This window comes from Manis javanica, chromosome 18 (genome assembly GCF_040802235.1).
Source record: "Manis javanica isolate MJ-LG chromosome 18, MJ_LKY, whole genome shotgun sequence".
NCBI lineage: Eukaryota > Metazoa > Chordata > Mammalia > Pholidota > Manidae > Manis > Manis javanica.
In genome coordinates, this window is record NC_133173.1 from 17,248,480 (window position 1) to 17,270,671 (window position 22,192).

The window sequence follows — 22,192 nt, forward strand, 5'->3', positions numbered from 1 at the left end:
AAAAGACACAGAGTAGTAGAATGGATAAAAAAGCAAGACCCATCCATATGCTGCTTACAAGAGACTCACCTCAAACCCAAAGACATGCACTGATTAAAAGTCAAGGGTTGGAGAAAGATATTTCATGCAAACAGCAGAGAGAAAAAAGCAGGTGTTGCAATACTAGTATCAGACAAAATAGACTTCAAAATAAAGTAACAAGAGAAAAAGAAGGACATTACATAATGATAAAGGGCTCAGTCCAACAAGAGGATATAACCATTATAAACATATATGCACCCAATACAGGAACACCAATATATCTGAAACAAATACTAACAGAATTAAAGGAGGAAATAGAATGCAATGCATTCATTTTGGGAGACTTCAACACACCACTCACCCCAAAGGACAGATCCACCAGACAGAAAATAAGTAAGGACACAGAGGCACTGAACAACACACTAGAACAGACGGACCTAATAGACATCTATAGAACTCTACATCCAAAAGCAACAGGATACACATTCTTCTCAAGTGCACATGGAACATTCTCCAGAATAGACCACATACTAGGCCACAAAAAGAGCCTCAGAAAATTCCAAAAGATCAAAATCCTACCAACCAACTTTTCAGACCACAAAGGCATAAAACTAGAAATAAATTGTACAAAGAAAGCAAAAAGGCTCACAAACACATGGAGGCTTAACAACATGCTCCTAAATAATCAATGGATCAATGACCAAATTAAAATGAGATCCAGGAATATATGGAAACAAATGACAACAATAACACAAAGCCCCAACTTCTATGGGACACAGCAAAAGCAGTCATAAGAGGAAAGTATATAGCAATCCGGGCATATTTAAAGAAGGAAGAACAATCCCATATGAATAGTCTAATGTCACAATTATCAAAATTGGAAAAAAGAAGAACAAATGAGGCCTAAGGTCAGCAGATGGAGGGACATAATAAAGATCAGAGAAGAAATAAATAAAATTGAGAAGAATAAAACAATAGTAAAAATCAATGAAACCAAGAGCTGGCTCCTCGAGAAAATAAACAAAATAGATAAGCCTCTAGCCAGACTTATTAAGAGAAAAAGAGAGTCAACACACATCAACAGAATTAGAAACTAGAAAGGAAAAATCATGATGGACCCCACAGAAATACAAAGAATTATTAGAGAATACTATGAAAACCTATATGCTAACAAGCTGGAAAACCTAGGAGAAATGGACAACTTCTTAGAAAAATACAACCTTCCAAGACTGACCCAGAAAGAAACAGAAAATCTAAACAGACCAATTACCAGCAATGAAATTGAAGAAGTAATCAAAAAACTACCCAAGAACAAAACCCCTGGGTTAGATGGATTTACCTCGGAATTTTACCAAACATACAGAGAAGACATAACACACATTCTCTTTAAAGTTTTCCAAAAAATAGAAGAGGAGGGAATATTCCCAAACTCATTCTATGAAGCCAACATCACCCTAATACCAAAACTAGTAAAGACCCCACCAAAAAAGAAAATTACAGACCAATATCCCTGGTGAACGTAGATGCAAAAATACTTGACAAAATATTAGCAAACCGAATTCAAAAATACATCAAGAGGATCATACACCATAACCAAGTGGGATTCATCCCAGGGATGCAAGGATGGTACAACATTCGAAAATCCATCAACATCATTCACCACATTAACAAAAAGAAGGACAACAACCACATGATCATCTCCATAGATGCTGAAAAAGCATTCGACAAAATTCAATATCCATTCATAATAAAAACTCTCAACATAATGGGCATAGAGGGCAAGTACCTCAACATAATAAAGGCCATATATGATAAACCCACAGCTAACATCATACTGAACAGCAAGAGGCTGAAAGCTTTTCCTCTACAGTCGGGAACAAGACAGGGATGCCCTCTCTCCCCACTGTTATTCAACATGGTACTGGAGGTTCTAGCCATGGCAATCAGACAAAACAAAGAAATACAGGGAATCCAGATTGGTAAAGAAGAAGTCAAACTGTCACTATACGCAGATGACATGATATTGTACATAAATATCCCTAAAGACTCCACTCTGAAACTACTAGAACTACTATCGGAATTCAGCAAAGTTGCAGGATACAACATTAAAACACAGAAATCTGTACCTTTCCTATACACTAACATTGAACTAATAGAGAAATCAGGAAAACAATTCCATTCACAATAGCATCAAAAAGAATAAAATACCTAGGAATAAACCTAACCAAGGAAGTGAAAGACTTATACCCTGAAAACTACAAGACACTCTTAAGAGAAATTAAAGAGGACACTAACAAATGGAAACTCATCCCATGCTCCTGGCTAGGAAGAATTAATATCGTCAAAATGGCCATCCTGCCTAAGGCAATATACAGATTCGATGCAATCCCTACCAAATTACCAACAGCATTCTTCTGTGAACTGGAACAAATAGTTCAAAAATTCATGCGGAACCATCAAAGACCCTGTATAGCCAATGCAATCCTGAGAAGGAAGAATAAACTAGGGGGGATCTCACTCCCTAATTTCAAGCTCTACTACAAAGCCACAGTACTCAAGACAATTTGGTACTGGCACAAGAACAGAGCCACAGACCAGTGGAACAGAACAGAGACTCCAGATATTAACCCAAACATATATGGCCAATTAATATTCAATAAAGGAGCCATGGACATACAATGGGGAAATGACAGTCTCTTCAACAGATGGTGCTAGCAAAACTGGACAGCTACATGTAGGAGAATGAAACTGGATCACTGTCTAACCCCATACACAAAAGTAAACTCCAAATGGATCAAAGACCTGAATGTAAGTCATGAAACCATAAAACTCTTAGAAAAAACACAGGCAAAAATCTCATGGACATAAACATGAGTGACTTCTTCATGAACATATCTCCCCGGGCAAGGGAAACAAAGGCACAAATGAACAAGTGGGACTATATCAAGCTAAAAAGCTTCTGTACATCAAAGGACACCATCAATAGAACAAAAAGGTACCCTACAGTATGGGAGAACATATTCATAAATGACAGATCCGATAAAGGATTGACTTCCAAAATATATAAAGAGCTCACACGCCTCAACAAACAAAAAGCAAATAATCCAATTAAATAATGGGCAGAGGAGCTGAATACACAGTTCTCTAAAGAAGAAATCCAGATGGCCAACAGGCACATGAAAAGATGCTCCACATCGCTAATCATCAGAGAAATGCAAATTAAAACCACAATGAGATATCACCTGACACCAGTAAGGATCGCCATCATCGAAAAGACAAACAGCAACAAATGTTGGCGAGGTTGTGGAGAAAGGGCAACCCTCCTACACTGCTGGTGGGAATGTAAACTAGTTCAACCATTGTGGAAAGCAGTACGGAGGTTCCTCAAAATGCTCAAAATAGAAATACCATTTGGCTGAGGAATTCCACTTCTAGGAATTTACCCTAAGAATGCAGCACTCCAGTTTGAAAAAGACAGATGCACCCCCTATGTTTATCGCTGTACTATTTACAATAGCCAAAATATGGAAGCAACCTAAATGTCCATCAGTAGATGAACGGATAAAGAAGATGTGGTACATATACACAATGGAATATAACTCAGCTATAAGAAAAAAACAGATCCTACCATTTGCAACAACATGGATGAAGCTAGAGGGTATTATGCTCAGTGAAATAAGCCAAGCAGAGAAGGACAAGTACCAAATGATTTCACTCATATGTGGAGTATAAGAACAAAGGAAAAACTGAAGGAACAAAACAGCAGCAGAATCACAGAACCCAAGAATGGACTAACAGTTACCAAAGGGAAATGGACTGGGGACGATGGGTGGGAAGGGAGGGATAAGTGTGGAGAAAAAGAAAGAGGGCATTATGTTTAGCATGTAGTGCATGGGGGACACGGGGAGGGCTGTGCAACACAGAGAAGACAAGTAGTGATTTTACAGCATCTTACTATGTTGATGGACAGTGACTGTGAATGGATATGTGGGGGGGACTTGGTGAAGAGGGGAGCCTAGTAAACATAATGTCCTTTCTGTAATTGTAGATTAATGACACCAAAACAAAAAATATGCTTCTTCCTAGATTTTACAAATAAAACATGGTGGTGAGCTACACATGTGTACAGAAGTCAAGTGTATTCCTCCAGACCACCCTAAGGGCTTTACAGTTCACAACTAGAGTGCAGGAGTCTGACATCCAGGAACTCTGGAGTATCCAAGAATGGATAACTAAAGCAAAACTCCAAAATGTCCAATCAACATAATATTTATTCTGCTAAATGGAAAGGAAATAATTAAAGATACAATTTTTCTCATTATGAATTCACAATAATAGAATCCTCACAACACTGAAAATTCTGTGTAGTTATCAAATAAATGACAATGCTTCACTACATGCTTAAAGTAAAGCTATGTACCAATATAAACCAATAATTCGTATTATGTTAAAAACACTAGAATTCATAAGAAATCTCAACTGACCCAAAATATCCCAAACACTCCTAAAAGGAACAAAGTTAGGGGTATTAAAATCCTGATTTTAAAACTTACTATAAGGCAATGGTAAGCAAAACAGTGTAAGTGCTAGCATAAACAGATACGAAGATCAATGGAACAGAATAGAGAGCCAAGAAATAAATCCTCACATATGTGACCAAATGATTTTTGACAAGGGTGCCAAGACCATTCAATGGGAAAAAGATAGACTTTTCAGTAAATGGTGTTGGGAAAACTGGAGAGCTACATGCAAAAAGAATGAAGTTGGATCCTAACACCATATACAAAAACTAACCTGAAATGTATTAAAGCCGTAAATGAAAGCACTAAAACTTATAGAACTCTCAGAACAGAGGGAGAAAGCTTCATAATACTGGAATTGGCAATAATTTCTTTATTATGATAGCAAAAGCATGGAGAACAAAAGAAAAAGTAGGTAAATTGCACTTTATAAAAATTAAAACTTTTGTGCAGGATGGTATAAATAATGTAAAAAGGAATCTCACAGAAGGAAGAGATAATTCCAGGTCACATATCTTTAAAGAGATTAATATCCAGAATACATAAACAACTACTACAACTCAACAAAAAAACAAACAACCCAATTTAAAAGTGGACAAATAACCTGTTAGACATTTCTCCAAAGAACATATACAAATGGCAAATAATCACTTGAAAAGATGTTGAACATCGCTATTCATTAGGACAATGCACAACCAAAACCACACAGGATACCTCTTCAAATAGAGAGCACAGAAACAGACCCACGTAAAGTCATCTGATCTTGGACAAAGGAGCAAAAGCAATAAAATGGAGCAAAAATACCATCTTTAACAGATGGTTCTGGAACAACTGGACATCCACATGCAAAAAAAAAAAAAAAAAAGAACCTAGATACAGACCTTACACTCTTCATAAAACTTAATTCAAAATGGATCAGAGATCATAGACCAAATAAAATGAAAAAGTATAAAGCTGCTAGAAGATAATAAGGCAGAAAACTTAGATGACATTTAGTATGGCAATGACTTCTTGGAATCAACATCAAAGGCACAATCCAGGAAAGAAAAAATTGATGAGCTGTATTTCATTAGAATTAAAAACTTCTGTTGTGTGAATGACATGCCAAGGGAATCAGAAGACAAGCCACAGACTGGGAGAAAAAATTGCAAAAGGCACATCTGATAAAGGAGTGTTATCCAAAATACACAATGACATTTTGGAACTCAACAGTAAGAAAAGAAACAACACTATGGAAAAGTGGGCCAAAGACCTTAACAGGCACCTCACCAAAGAAGTTGTACAGATGGCTTATAAATATATGAAAAGATACTCCACATCATATGTCATCAGGGAAATGGAAATTAAAACAATGAGATGCCACCCATACCTATTAGAATGGCCAAAATCCAAACCACTGACAACATCAAATGCTGGTGAGGTTGTGGAGCAACAGGAACTTCCATGCATTGCTGGTGAGAATGCAAAATGGTACAGTCACTTTGGAAGACAGTCTGGCAGTTTCCCACAAAACTAAACATATTCTTACCACCATATGATCTAAACAGAATGCTCCTTGGTATTTTCCCAAACCAAAGGACTTAAAAATCTATGTCCACACAAAAACCTGCACAGAGATGTTTATAGCAGCTTTATTCATAATTACCAAGATTTGGAAGCAACCAAGATATCCTTCAGTAGATGAATGGATAAAAAAAAACTGTGGTACATCCAGATGGTGGAATATTATTCAGCACTTAAAAGAAAGGAGCTATCAAGCCATGAAAAGACATAGAGGAAACTTCAGTGCATATTACTAAGTGAAAGAAGCCAATCTGAAAAAGCTATATACTATATGATTCCAACAGTCTGACATTTTGGAATAGCCAAAACTATGAAAACAGCATAAAAGATCAGTGGTGGCCAGAGAATGTGGGTGCAGGGAGAGATGAATAGGTGGAGCAGAGAGGACTGTTGGAGCAGTGAAAATACGCAATTAAAACTTAAATACTCATCTTTAAAATTAAAATTAAAAAATCAGGGGTTCATATTATGTTGAAATCCATAGGATGTAGACCACTAAGACTGTAAGGTAAACCCTGAAGTAAATTATGGACTTTGGGTAATCATGATGTGTCAGTGTAGGTTCATCAATGTAACAAATTTAACATTGACAGTAGGGATGTTATGTGTCTGTACCAGTGTAAAGAGATATATGAGAAATCTGTATACTCCTCTTAATTTTGCTATGAACTTAAAATGGTTCTTAAAAATATTAAAGTCTTTCACTGAGAAGTGACTGGTAAGAATGCATAAGTGTTTGTGTTAAGATGTAATAAGTTATTTTTAAATCAAGGAACACTTAGAACTTAAGTATGTGAGAAAATAAATGAAAACACTTTCTAGAAGATACATGCCCAAACTGATTTGAAAAGCAATAAAATCAGTAAAAATTTATCCACCCAAAGCAGCAGGCCTAGAACCTTTCACAGGTGGACGTCTTCCAAACCTTCAGAAACACTAATCCTTATATAATACGGCAAAGGAAAAGTTCCTCAATTCATTTATGAGACAAGCATGTTTTCTAGTTCTTGAACAATCCAGTGCTAAAGCCATGAAGTAGGACAGAGCAAGAGATGGTCCAGGGGGTCAGGGGTGCAGGATTGAAAGGCAAGGGCCCTGGAGTGGGGTGTTGGAGCCCAAGCACTGTGAGAGGGTGTATGCCCAAAGGGCAGTTCCTGTGGGATGCCAACTCCCCATGTTGGGGGGACCCAAGGGCATTCCCATATGGGAGGGTGCAGCAGCCAGGCTAGGAGGTTGGTTATTTTCAGGGGATTGATCAAATAAATAAATACTACAAGGATAATAGCATCTGAATTTCTCACAGTTGGAGAAGACAGGTACAAAAGTGTAGAAGGGAGAAAACTAGAATAAACACTGTGGTGTTAGAATGGAAATGTTATCAATGTAATCTCAGTTTTCAGTAGTAGATAACAAACATTCCATAACTTGGTCATTACAGAGGGCTAGAAGTAATTACTTCCAGCAGGCATGAGCAAACCTAGCAACCTTAGTCTGAATTCCAATACCCACCAAAAGTAACCAGAAAGAGCTCTTTGGAGAAATGGCTAATTACAAGTCTGGTGTAGGTAAAGTTGAGTTTAGGCTGAATGATCTTTTTGTGCTGGAAAGTAAGGACATGCTCAGCATGATGGGGGCATGTTGAAGTTACAAAAGCCAGGTGTAAATGCTCTCACCAGGCAAATCAGGGACAATTTGAGTGTCAAAATAAGCAATGATAGTAAGAGATTAAAACCCATGCCAATAGGTAAAGGAATAAATTGAAAGTCTGGTGAGGAATAATAGTTAAAAAGTCTCAAAGGATCTATCTCCATGCAAGCCACTTGCTTGCTACAAAGGGAAAGGTAAAAATCTCACAGTAGAGGGATGGGAGAAAACCATCTTAACCAAAGGGATCCAAGTTACAAAGTTACAGGGTGAACTGAAAGTCTGTGCCACAGACAGGACCCCAAAAGAAAACCCAGCAACACTTCTGGGATATTCCCATGTGGGAGGGTGTGGCAGCCAGGATAGGAGGTTGGTTATGCGTAACCTGCAAATCTGATAAGAAAGCAGATGAACTCCACTTGAGGGATTGTCTACAAGCCCACATTCCTCAAGCCTCAAGATTATGAAAGTGAAGGAAGGACTGGACTGTCTGCAGACTGAAGGAGACTAAACAAACATGGTAACTCAAAGGCACTCCAATGGCTGGGAGGAGGGATGCGGGGGGGGGGGGTATCTCTTGCATTGACTGTGCTTTTTTTCTTAAAGTTTGAAAGTTTGATACTGTTTCTGAATGAATGAATGAATAAAGTTTAACCTCCAAACCCAACAATGACAATACAGGAAAATTACAGATGAATTCCTATGACCAAAAACACAAAATTTATGATTTCTTAGCAAATAAAAATACACGAATGTATTTTTTTAATGTACTATCAAGAAGTGTTTGTCCTGGGAATGCAAGAATGGTTATACAGTAGAAAAATCTATCAGTGTTATTGAACTATACCAAAAATACACAAAATTTACAGAGTAAAAACAAATATATAATCACATTAGCAGGTTAATAAAGAGCATGTTATATAGCAGACTAATAAAGAGCATACTACAAACCTGAAAAGCCATTTATAATTTTTTCTAAACATCTCTAAGCAAGCTAGGAACAAGAAGGAAGTTAGATAGTCCAACTCAAGATATTTATGGTGAATATAAAGTAACAGCAAGCAGTACACTTGATGCAAAACTATACAAATTATTCCCTTTGAAATGAGGGACAAGGAATCAGGAACACCCTTGAGGGCTGCCATTGCCATGTCTTTTCAATAATGTTTTTTGGTTCCAGCTAGGGCAAAAAAGATAAAACTAAAATAAAAGTAGTAAGAATTGGAAAAGAAGAAAAAAACTTGTATGATGATGCTATAGAATTACAGTAGCATGGTTTTGGCAAATAGATAGCACATAAACCAATTCAGTCCTAGCCACAAATTTATTTATGTATGAGATATTACCATGTAATAGTATATTATAAATCAGTGTGGAAAGGAAAAATTGAAAAATTGGTGCTAGGTAATCCACACAGGACAAATACCAAAATTATATCTATACCTTACATCATACAGAAAAACAGAAACATGAATGTGGAAGTCAAAATTTTGAATATTGGAAGAAAATACTAGAAAAATATTTTTACAATATTAGGATACAGGAGAATTTTTTGAAGCACTCACAAAAAATCACAACCCTTAAAAGAAAAATACTGATGATTGGACACACTAAAATCAAGTCACCTGTATAAAAAAAAGTGAAAATGGAAAAATTTGGACTTCTTAGATACAGCAGATGTATTAATACACAGAACATTTAAAGAATTCTTATGTCAATAAAAATAGAAAAAGGTCTAACATAAAATCTTGTGGAAAAAAGGAGCAAACGATGCTTCATGCCAGTAGTAAGCAAGAGGTTAAGCTCATGCTACAATAAATTATCACTGTCTACCCACAGATTGGCTGGAAAAGGCCAAGTTTTCATAAGGGAGCGAGGGCAGGTAAAAAACAACTCTAAAATGTCAGTAGGAGTGTAACTTAATATGAGTTCAAGAGCAGTTTGGCAATGTGCGGTAACTACTCTGTTTCTGGCTGGAGACACTCTCACAAGGAAGCACTGTATGCCACAGCAGGTAACAAAAAACTAGAACAAACCTGTCTAATCATTTGGTGTTGGGAGCCGGGGCTATGTCCCTTCCCCCACGTCTGAACGCAGCGTGGGAAAGCACAAGCTTGAGAGCAACCGGTGCAGTCCTTGGAAGTTATCTGCTCACAAAAACATATCTTGTCCTTGAAGATGAGCCAAGACTCCTCGCTCTGAAAATAGGGAGACCTTGAGGATGTGTGAAAACACCTCCCCGCCAGCGCCACCTAAGGTCCAATTATCTCCTGACCCACCCCTTACTTGCTACTTGTATAAATTGAGCCTGTAAACAATAAACTTTGCCAGCTTGATCAGACACCCTGTCTTGCTGGTCGTTCTTTGTGTCCCTTGCTTGTTCATTTCTGCAGGCGTCTCCGGCTACACTCCACGTTAATCCCGCGGGTCGGGACAACTGGCGCCCAACGTGGGGCCCCCCGGGACTCCTGCTGAAACGTCTGCTCGGAAGCCCTGGCCAGGCATTCATTTGAGTCACCGCACGGGTATTGACCTGATGTCGACTCTGCATGGAGAAGGATCACTGCGGCTCACCCGTCCGTAACACAGATCCTTGAGAGGTGAGTAGACGAATTCCCCAAGCAAGATTCCAGACAACCTCTTGGGTGTTCAGCAGTCCATTTGATCTTATCACTTTCCTCCAGTTTGCTGCCGCGATTTATTCCTTGTTTTGTTCACTGGCCGTTCCTCTCTGAAAACCTTGTGTTTACTTTGGGCTAAAGGTCGTCCACCTCGAAGGCATACCCAGGGGACTCCGACTCCAGAGTCCCTGCCCTAGAGGGTCCGAGCAGGCGGATTGTACCTGCCGACTGTCCTACGTAAACAAGGGCTCGTCAGAGCTGACGAGAGTGGCTCCAGTGTTTCAGGACATTGATGTAGTTGCGGCTACATTGGAGGAAAAGTTTCAAATTTATACAGTGCAAGGGTTGCGGCCACAGTGATGGGCAACTCTCTGAACTCCCATGAGGTTTTCCTTACTGGACTCAAGGAGTCCCTCAGGACACGAGGAATTAGGGTTAAAAGAAAAGACCTTAGGTATTTTTTTACTTTTATCCATGAGACTTGTCCATGGTTTCCCCTAGAGGGCACTATTGATCACAAACAGTGGAAAAGAGTTGGTGATGCCCTTCAAGATTTTTATCGGACCTTTGGCCCTGAAAAGGTTCCCGTCTCAGCCTTTTCATATTGGAACCTTATTCATGACGTCCTTGAGGTTCATTCACAAGATCCTGACATTAAAACTATAATCAAAACAGGAGAAAAAGCTCTCAGAGAGGACTCCCGACCGCCCTCTGCCTGCCCTTCTGTAGCCGTAGATATTCCTGATGAACCCATAACCCATACTGACAAATCCCCCGAATCTCAACCAGACACAGAATCTCCAAATACCCATGATAAAATTGATACCCAGGACATGGCTGATCCCCCTAAGATTCCAAATATTTATCCTGCACTTACGTCCTTTAAATCGCAAACTGAAGAACCCCTAGAAAATCAGACCATCCCTTGCCAGGCTGAAAGAGACCCCTGGCGCCCTACAGCGCCACCCTTTTATAATACCACCTACATAGGTTATAGACCCCCTCCGTATAATCCCACTCTTCCAAAAGGTTTAGATCTTCTCACAGCAGAACAGGGAGGTATCTGTTTAGCCTTACAGGAAAAATGCTGCTTCTATGCCAATAAGTCCGGCATTGTTCGAGATAAAATAAAGATTCTTCAAGAAGATCTCGAGAGAAGAAGGAAAGAACTTCAGAACAACCCTCTTTGGACAGGACTAAATGGACTCCTCCCATACCTCCTTCCTATATTAGGCCCCCTTTTAGGATTACTACTAGTACTTTCTTTCGGCCCCTGGGCTTTTCAAAAACTTACAATGTTAATCAAACAGCAAATTGACTCCCTCGTAGCAAAACCCATACAAGTTCATTATCACCGCCTTGCTTTAGCTGACCAAGGTGTGAATCTTTACATAGAGCCCTGAGCTGGCGACAAAATAAACCAGGAACGAGCTATGTCAAGGTTTCTTGTCCTGTCCCTTGACAACATCTCTGGGCAATTAAGGCGGGTAGTCAATGACGGGTAATTAAGAGGTTGTACCTGCAGAAATACAGGACAGACATAAGACCTCTGATAAAAATAACAGGGGCCGATCTAATACTGGGGCAAGCTCCTATTTATGTAGGCCGATCCAGTATTAGGGCAAGCTCCCCTGAAGATATCAGGCCGACTCCAAAAAGAGGCAAGCTCCTGAAAAACAGAGGCCAGGTACAAAACCTCTAAACCTAAGACAGGCACCGTCTACCCAGAAGATAAAAAGCTCCAAGTTCCTGTCCCAATCCCTCCTAACTCATCCAACAAGCCTTAAGAGACCTGCATTATTTGAAATTGCAGACGGCTCCCCCACTTGTAAATCATAAGATCTAAAGTCAAGTATGGTAGCCAGTGACGGGTAAGATATGGTTGAATAGTAAATACCAACCTAAGACAGGGAGTGGTCGACAGAGGACTATGCCCCCATGACGGGTAAGGATTTACTTCAACCGTACAACCTAAGACAGGCACATACCTTGACCCAGTCTGAGTTAGGCTGGTTATTTTATTAAAGAAAAAAGGGGGAGATGTTGGGAGCCGGGGCTATGTCCCTTCCCCCACGTCTGAACGCAGCGTGGGAAAGCACAAGCTTGAGAGCAACCGGTGCAGTCCTTGGAAGTTATCTGCTCACAAAAACATATCTTGTCCTTGAAGATGAGCCAAGACTCCTCGCTCTGAAAATAGGGAGACCTTGAGGATGTGTGAAAACACCTCCCCGCCAGCGCCACCGGGAATGAATAAACAAACTTACTTTCCCCAAGAAAGAACTACTAAAATGAACAAATCAGATCTGCAAAGCTAAATCTCAAAAACAATGGCTGGAAACACCAAGTTGCCAAAGGATACAGTGTAATACCACTTAGGTAAGTTGTAAAAGCTCATCAAATATTATTCTATATTGTTCCTGATTTATGTTGTTCGTGTACATGTATGTATACAGAAGTATTAAACTGTACTATGGCATATCCACAAACTTTTGACACCTTTGGGAAGGGTGAGAAGCAAAGACAGAAGGGCCTGATCTGGTCTGAAATATGTTATTTTGAAATCCAAAACAAAACGGTCATTCATTGATGGTAAATTGTTAACATCTCTATGAGGTAATCATGGGAGAAAACATTTGCCTCAGATATAACTGATAATGGGTAATAATTTTCACCACTGAGATGAAAAATGCCAGGAGTGGGAAAAGCAGTTAGTGAGGTGAGGGGAGAAGTAAGCAGGATGCTTAACCAGAACGTAATTCATACACAAATAAAGTGGAAACCAAGAATGCCTTCAGGGACCCACGATATTCCACTGGTGAAATAAATGCACACTCCAACTCAACAGAATTATAAAACCCAGTAACCTTCCACTTTCCTTCATACCTCCAAATAACCACCAGACTCTGAGATGACATTTAGTCCAGTGTTGACTAAGTCCACTTTTTGTTTTTTGTACCTAATTTTCTTCATTTCATGGTTTATTTGTAGTATCTTCTCCCCCAAAATTATACTTACACACCCACTGAGTAATTATTGTTGAATCTCTGTGAGGCTAAGGAGGAATGCAATGAGAGACTATGAGCTCTTTTCTTTGGGCCCCTTTAATCACATAAGTTATAATTGGTCTTTTTCCCATTTTACAGATAAATTGAGATTCACAGAGCCTAAATCCAACTGCAAATAGCCATGCTGACACAGCATGCACCATAAGTCAAATTCAGTTTGTCAGACAACTTCAAAGCCCATACTCTTTTCATGATACTACAAAGACCTCTCAACGTCCCCAGGAAATCTTATGTCCAACTTTCCTGATTTTACTATTTTATGTGGGGTATACTCACCAGCAACTATGAGTTACGTTCTTCCATAAAACAATACCATAGAGTCAGACTAGAAGAATACTGTCATAACTTTTGAACCATGGGTTATGATTCTAGGAATGATTTAGAACAAGATAATGAAAGAACAAATTAAAAAATTAACTGCTCCAGACCAAGGAGAATGAAGACACAAACTTTCAAAAATTTTAAGGTAAAGTTAACTAAAAACCGTCACACCAGGTCCTGTGCAAAAAACTTTACATACACTCCAAGATCTAATTATCATAATATCACATATATTAAGGCATTTTCAGTCCGTTTTCACTGAAGTTTTTCATTAACTTGTAGGTAAGAAACATTTTAGATTATGATCAAATATGCACACACACATATGAAAGTAAAACAACTTCTACAAACCACTAATTACTTTAGTAATATGTAGTAAAAATTGTCTTTTTTAAGATGCTGTTTTTGAGTAATGAAATTCTTATGACTCACGATTTAAAAAATGCACAATGCTTGACTGTTTCAAAGACACGGTATTTATTATAACTACAGTAGCAAAAAAGAAAAAAAAACTAAATGAAACTAAACAATCAGCCACAGAGCTAACTACGAATGTAAAAAAATTTGTCAATTCAGAGAAAATACAACATGTACATTGCTTAAAACGATCCGTAACACTTATACAGGTAAAAAATATATAAATATAAAATAGCTGCAATATAAAAAAGCTTATAGGCAATTACGTTTTTATTTTTAGTTTACAAAGACATTTGTTTTTCCTTACAAACTGGGGTAGCTGAGGCCAGGTGACAGCCACTTCACTTTTTTCTTGGTATCAAAGCAATTTACTGATGTTCTTAAATACCTGTTTCACATCATAGTATTAAGTTCTCCAATTGGTTGTATAAAGCTAGAATTTTTATACCAAAGAAAAAAAAAGACAGTAAAAGTAAGCCCTCCTAGTATTTTTATAAATGAAAATTTGGAACCAGATAACAGGTAATATTAAAAGAACAAGATTGCAAGCATAATCTAAAGTTACACACATTTAAGCGTTACAGAAATACGCTTGCTCCGACCCCCACCCCTCTGGTCCACTGCCTTGACCCTTCCCCCAAAGTTCCCGGGAATCTAATTTCAAGAGGAGGAGGCTGGACCGCCGGTCTCAGGTCTGGCCCTGGCCTCCTCATCTGCTAGGGCCTCACAGTACTGCACCGGCCAGTCCTTGGGGTCTTGATTATGAACTTTGGCCACAAACTTCAGAACTTTCATCTTGCTGGTTTCCAGGTTGGTTCGCGGGCCCCACTGCAGTTCGTAGTCTACGGGGTCGGTGTGGGGTATCCGCCGGTACTCCAGGTAACGCTGCCGCACAAACTCTTCGGTAATGAGTTTCTTGGGATCCCCAAAAACTAAATGCTTCTTTGTGGGATACACCCCCAGGCGACGCAGGAAGTCCCAGACTTCGGTCTCCTTGATGGCGTTGCCCTTCATAAAGATGAGCCCCAACACAATCATCAGGAGGCCTGTGGTGGGCGTGCCCTGGTCGCCTCTCACCTCCGCATCCTCCTCCACAGGCTCCAGGGTGTTGATTAGGATGTAGGTGTTGCTCTTGGGTTCCAGCTCCACCAGCTTGTACCCGAAGACGTACTCGAGGCGTTCGGCGGCCAGGGTGAGGAGGTCCTGGAAGATGTCCTTGTAGTCCCCGATGACGTGCTTCAGGATGTCGGCGCGCTTGATCGGGATCTTCTTCTGGTCCTTGATCAGCAAGAACTGCACCAGCTCGGCCACCTTCAGCTCCAGCTGCTGTTGGGACCGGGGCCCCACCTCGGGGGAGGCCTCGGCCCGGGGGGCGCCCCGCGACGGCGTGCGGCGGGCCTCCTGCGAGCCGCCCGTCCCGCGAGAGGTGCTCGGGGCCTCCTCGGCGACGCCGCGGCCCCAGTCCCTTTCCCTCTCGGCCTTGGCGCTAGACCGGCCCCGGCTCCTCGGTTTTTGCAGCATGTCACCGGCGGCGGCGGCGGCGGCGGCGGCGGCGGCGGCAGCGGCTGAGGTCAGACAACGGTACGCGGCGCGAACTGAGGGTCGGCGCGCAGCACTTCTGGGAGGCCCTGGGCGGGGCCAGAGCGGGGGCGCGTTGCATCACTGAGACTGCGCGCGGCGACGGCGGAGTCTGCGCGCTGCGTCATAGAGGCTGCGTAGCACGAAGGGGCGTCTACCCGTCCTCCCCGCGCCGGCGGAAAGCCCCAGGGGCCTCCGCGCAGACCGGGTGATCGCAGCGGTGGTTTTTATGATCGTTAAAAATGTCTTCTTCAGCAAGCCACAGGGATAGGAAACAGAAACCCAAACCCCTGAACAAGTGCGCGGCTAAGTGCGGGACCGCACAGGCTCAGACAAGTACCAGATAACGTTAAGATTTAGAGTTTCGAAACCGTGAATATTTTTATGTGGAGGGGACTCTCAGAATAATGTGGAAGAAAAATAAGGTGAAGAGGAAGGTGTAAAAGCATTCTACCTACACGAGACTGGGCATAAAAGACAGGACTTCTAGTTTGCCTTGGCCACTGTCCCCTTGCGCAAGTTTAAAGTTTAGACTGCTCAGCATTTAACCACCAGTTACTTGCTCTAAGGTCCAAGAGTCTATTAAAACTGATCTTTGGTAAAGGCAGACTTGCCTCGCAGGCAGGACTTCCCCGTTCTCTCACTGTCTTAGTATTCATATGCATGAAACCCCATCAACTAGACAACTACGATAAAACCACATAAAACGTTTCAATTTAGTATTTGGTCAAATTAGTTTATCTTTCGAAAAGCACATGCTCATGTAACCTACGTTGTGTGGACCTGCAACCACAATTTTAGCAGACATGGGTAAGAAGAATGCTATAAGAGAAACGTGATCTCTCACGAGATGATTTAATTTTGGGCTTCACTGATCAAGAATTGCAATAATGTGAATCTCTTAAACTTCTTAGGTCTTAATATATCAGCCTTAGGGCTCAATGAGAGGAAAGAAAACCCAGGGTATATCATCCATCCCTCATAATCTGTGATGTGTGCACTTTGTATATATTTTTTAATTGTGCAATTCTAATAGCCAACATGAGCCATTTAATTAACTCAAGCCATCTGCAATCTGCTGCCATTACTTATACGGATCTTAGCAATGTGTTCTTGTTATGTTCACTCATTTGCAAAGAAGAAACTGGATTTCCGTCTTTAAAGCTACTCAGAAAGTGGGTAAACTCTTCAAAAAATCAAATCAAATTGAGTTCCTCTTTAATGCAAATATATTCAAAGGAAAGCAATTCAAAACACATTATTTGAATAATAGCTTCAAAACAACCTTATTAAAATTTCATTACATGTTAGTAGCATAAAATTTTTGTTTGTAATTCAATATGAAAATGCAATCTGATAATGGCACTGGAACTGCTATACTAAATGTAAAATGATATTCCATGTTGTGATGTAAGGATGCTAGAATCCGGTAAAACGAGTAATAACAAGATTAACAATATATCCTCAAGCATCAATCTTAATGACAGAAGCCTACTAAGAAAAACAAATGTATCATTAAGGCACTTTTTAAAATAATGATAAAATCCATCTGCTTCAGTTTCCTTGCAAATTAAAATTTGCACTGAAGTTCAAAGAAATCTCCTGCCTGGAGAATTCTGTAAAAGGTCCTTCCAAAGGGATCAGTTAAACCATGAATAGAAACAGAATTCAGCAACCAGGAGATAATAGAGAAATGGAAATTATGATGAAAGCTACAGCAACATTTGGGCTGCGTTTTTATCTTTTTGTTGCTAAGGAATTCACTTAACAAGTAGCCCCACAGGTTAAGCTACCCCTGTGACTGAAAATTAGCAGTGTCCATCAGCAGCATTTTTATCCACATAGCAGATTGTCATACTCAAAACAGGTGAGGAAAGTACCAGTTATAAAACACCTCTCTACACTGTGGCCCAAAGAATGCAGGTGAGAAAACACACACATAAAATGACAGTATTAGAATTAAGTTTTAGACATTGCATGGAGAAGTCACGTCACCCAGACCCACAATGCATCTCAGACAGACAAAGGAAGCCACAGATGTCTGGGGAGAAATTGTGATAATGATGGTCATGATAACAACACTAACACAAATAATAATAAAAATAAACAGTAACAGCTGATGATTATTATAAAAGTGACTGTGGGTCAGACCCTATTCTAAGTGGTCTTTATGTATTACTTCAGTTAATCCCCACAACAGCCCCTTGAGGCCCATGCATTTATTACATTTCTCACAAGTGAAGAAATTGAAGCACAGAGAAGCATTATTAATTGTTTTTGAGGTCCTACTGCGAATAAGTGGTGTATCTGGACCTGAACTAAGGCAGTCTTTTTCCAGAAACTGCTTTTAACCATATGCTGATGCAGAGAGAACATAGATATGGTGTCCTTGAAAAAGCAAAGGTTTGGGAGTTACGGGCTTAGAGTAGAAATCTGTATGACATCCGGAAAGCTAATGACACTCCTTTGTGTTTCCAAATCAACAGACTGAGGTTACAGAAGTCCCCCCTCACCCACAGGGTATATGTTCCAAGACCTTCAGTGGATACCTGAAACCACAGATAGCAACTGAACCCTACACATATGATGTTTTTCCCTATACATACATACCTATGATGAAGTTTCATTTATAGATTAGGCACAGTAAGAACTGAGCAACAATAACTAAAAAATAAAGCAATTATACCATAATAAAAGTTATGTGAATTTGGTCTCTCTCACAATATCTTACTGTACTATACTTACCCTTATGATGATGTGAGATGATAAATGCCTATGTTATGAGATGAAGTGAGGTGAGTGGCAGAGGCTTTGTGATAGTTGTTAGGCTGCTGTTAGAAGGAAGATCACCTTCCAGGCCTCAGTTGGAGGCAGGTAACTGAAACTGCGAAAAGCAAAATGCCTAGGATAAGGGGGACTAGTGTACTAATCCCAGCTTCGGGGGACTAAGATTTGCCACATACCTAGCATAGGGTAGTTGATAACAATTGCTTCTTTCCAGAAGGCTTACATTAGGAAGATGCTTGAGGGCTTCTTCAAAGCTGTATGTAAAAAGATGGTTATTGCAGAGAAACACATGCACACACAAAACCCAGAAAAAAAGTCTGGAAGGAAATACATCAAGATGCTATTATTTTCTTTTAAAAATGAAGTTGTTAATTTTCTTGCTTGAGAAATAAAGGGCATGAATTTTAACTTCACAGTGATATCCTGCCATCACAGTTTCACACATTCAAGTTTTCAGTAAAGTCATTGTGATTTGAATGTGACATCTGTGACTTTGTTCAACCGGTGAAGTAATAAAGACAAACGGCTTAAAAAGAAAAACATTTTCAAACACTTCATGATAATGACCTTAATATTTTTATTCTAGACCCAAAAGAAAAAAAAATAATTCTTTGAGGCAAAAGACAAGCTGAGATTTCAAATGTGTTGAATAAAAACATGCCTACTACCTATCCTTTAAGTGTCTCTAAGTAATGAATTGCTTTATTTCATCTACTTGGTAGCAAATGCCTGCCAAGAGGCTGTAATCATCCTTAATATGTCTGCTGGATGCTCTTCTTCAGTCACTGGTATTTCTTGCACAACCAGAGAAAGATTTTGAATGTTCTGACAGCAACAGTGCAAAACACAGGTAAGGACTTTTTAGGAAGCAAAGCAAAGATAAAAGCGTGCAGCCACCATATATGAGTAGTTTTGCTGCCTTTCCCAGTGGAAGAAAGTAGGATAGTGCAGCTTGTGAGCAAACGACTTATGGAGGGGGGCAGATGTTATTCTGGTGGGTGGCTAGCAGGAAAGGCAATCCAGATAATTTAATAGTTATAATAAAATCCCTTGTGTCCACTCATTTGTAAAAAAGATCCATCCCGGTTCAATTATATAACAGGACTATGTAGTGACACTTTGTCCCTCCTAAAGAATACATAAAGAATAAAGTGGCAATAGAGCTTTCCTTGGCAGGGTGGGGCTTGACAAGTTCAAGCACTGCAGCCATTTGGCCCAGACGCCTCTTAGCCTCTTTTTTTCAAGAATGTAAACTTTCCTGTTACCCAGGGCTTTTCACTTAATGAAATTCAATAAGGTCTATTAAGTTGTGAAATAACAAACACGTACGATCGGTCTCAGTAGTAGCCAGTAAGTTTCATTTTGTTTGCCTGTTTTTGCTCCCTGTTCTGCATCCTGTCTCTTTAGGAACTGTTTCTTCCCATGTCTAGGAGACCTTGGTTAGGCTCTGCCTTCCTCCCCCCGGTGCACATGACTCAGGGCAGCCACAGTGCCTGCTTTGGAAGTCCACTCACATCCCTTCAGGGTGCTCTTTCCTCTGAGCCAACAGACTGAAGGGTGGTGTAAATCTAGGTATCTGTGTCTTGGGTGGGAATAACCTGCCTCATGGTGAAGTCAACCAGAGGAGATCTAAGAGATGAACAAACAGTCCTAACCCTGCCCTCTGAATCCCTGGAGTTCAAAAGTCAAACCCCTGAGGGTAACCAGTTCATGGTGTTAAGTATAGTCTCCTTTTGCTTTACCTGCTTTGAGGTGGTTCCTGTCACTTGGAACTGAACAAATTCTGGCTAAACGGTATTCAAACCCATCATGCAAGGGGGGATAGAGTACTAAGGCATGAGCTAGACAAGGTTCATATTGCCTACATGGATATTTTAATAGAATGAGAGGTAATCTGAATATAATCTAACATTTTTATTATGTTTCTTGGCAGTGTTCTGTGGTTGAGGATGTGCTTATGATTTTAGTTGCTGGCAATAAGGGCAAAGAAGAAATCATGAAAGATTGTTTTTCCTGTAGAATGTAAATATGAGCTAATCTGGTGACTGAACTCTGCAGAAAGCAGTTTCAGATAACCTAGAACATACTTTAAAGCATCTGCTATTCTAGAGTAGCTGTGTTCCCTATGTCTAACCCAAAGCATTTCCCCACTGCTACACTGTGAAAGATAACAAAAATCTCATTCTTTTCTTCTAGACTTTAGCCTAGAGTAGATGTATACTCACAGGGCAAGGGCACCACAAGGAGAATGGACAAAGCTAATTAATGCTCAGAGAAGGACAGGCAGATAGGTTTTGAGAAAACTGAGCAAACTGAAATGGGTAAGAATAAAAGAATTAGATAAAAATATGAGAATACTTCAGGTAGTCAAGATCCCACATATGCATAACCAGTGGCCCTGAGGAGATAATAATAAACAGAAAAATAGAAGTAATATTCAGAGGTACACTAGAGGTGGCTGTAGGAATCCTGGGGCGATCGTGGGTTTGCACAGGTCCTGTCTCTCTGATCACCTCTCCTTCCTTGGACTAAATAAACAACCAGAGTAGCATGCTTTCCAGGCTGGAGAGTAGTCAGTGTCCCTGGCTTCTCCAAAGTCTGCACAGGAGAGAGTCAGCACAGGGCTTCTGTCCTTCCTGAGATGCAAGTGGGAGCTCAGATGCCCAATAAGGAGAGGCAGCTTGCCCTTCCCAAAGCCTGGGAGGACCCAGGGTGGTGGACTGTGGGCTCTCAGCTGACAGAAGCCTGGGTCTGGAGTCTGAGACAGCCCACAGCTGTGTTCTTTCTGAGGCCTGTCCTCCAAGCCCCTGCCCCACACTGCTGACCCACTGCCCCCTGGAGTGGAGGCAGGGTCTCACAAGCAGGTCAAATGCTGCCAGGCCTTGAGGTTAGGAGAGGCAGCAGTTACCCACTAAGAGGCCTAGGCTTCGAGAGGCTGCTTCACGGTGCCTCAGCAGACACATAAACAGTGTGCCCTCTGGTTGACTGTGGCCCATAAAAGCAAAGCCAGCTGTGTCAGAGCTGCTGGGCCTCTGGGGCTGCTTGCCAGCCTAATACTTTACCAGCCACTCCAACAACATAGTCTACAGAGGAAAGGAAGGGGCGCAAAACACCGCACAGGTGAAGTAAAAACTAGCACTCAACATACTTAAGGTACTCTACAAGAAGATATGTCAAAGAAATAATCAATCCTCCCATGTTTCCTTCCATATGCTACATCTATAGCTTTTCTTCTTCCTTCCTAATTACAACCCTTAAATAGAATTCGTGCCTCATATCGAATTTACCGAGTATCATAATTCCTCCAGGTGGTAAAGATACCTTGAGACATGTGCTGGGCATAGAAGCCACAGGGCATAAATCTGCAAAGAAGTAAAAAGCTAACCTTTTCCAACAATATGGCTTCTCTCTCACTTACCAACTTTACATTTCCCTGTATGGCCCCGGAAGATGACTGGTTAGCCAGAGACGGGTAAGATTCCTCAAGGGAGGAACAACCTAAGACAGGCACAGTCGCAGGGGGGCCATCAGGTGAGAATTTGGGGATCAACAGAGGTGAGGCTCAGAACCTCACCCCCCCAGCTTTGAGAGAAATCTTCTGCATCCGTGGATGTCTTGCTGCCCTTGTCTAGCCTGGATTAATACTTAGTCCAGA

The 22,192-nt window shown here is 40.6% G+C and overlaps 2 protein-coding genes across 3 annotated transcripts in view; both read right to left on the reverse strand.

The window, feature by feature from the left end:
- Positions 1-22,192, reverse strand: part of ENTREP2 (endosomal transmembrane epsin interactor 2) — a 455,015-nt gene that overhangs the window by 133,096 nt on the left and 299,727 nt on the right. The window lies entirely within an intron of this gene.
- Positions 14,209-15,881, reverse strand: NSMCE3 (NSE3 homolog, SMC5-SMC6 complex component). The gene has a single exon (XM_017648091.3). It carries the CDS (start codon positions 15,691-15,693, stop codon positions 14,833-14,835), a length of 861 nt encoding a protein of 286 aa, XP_017503580.3. The 5' UTR covers positions 15,694-15,881; the 3' UTR covers positions 14,209-14,832.

Bases quoted from the DNA above. Each gene is read 5' to 3' on its own strand.
- NSMCE3 (XM_017648091.3), bottom strand. From the start codon at position 15,693: ATGCTGCAAAAACCGAGGAGCCGGGGCCGGTCTAGCGCCAAGGCCGAG.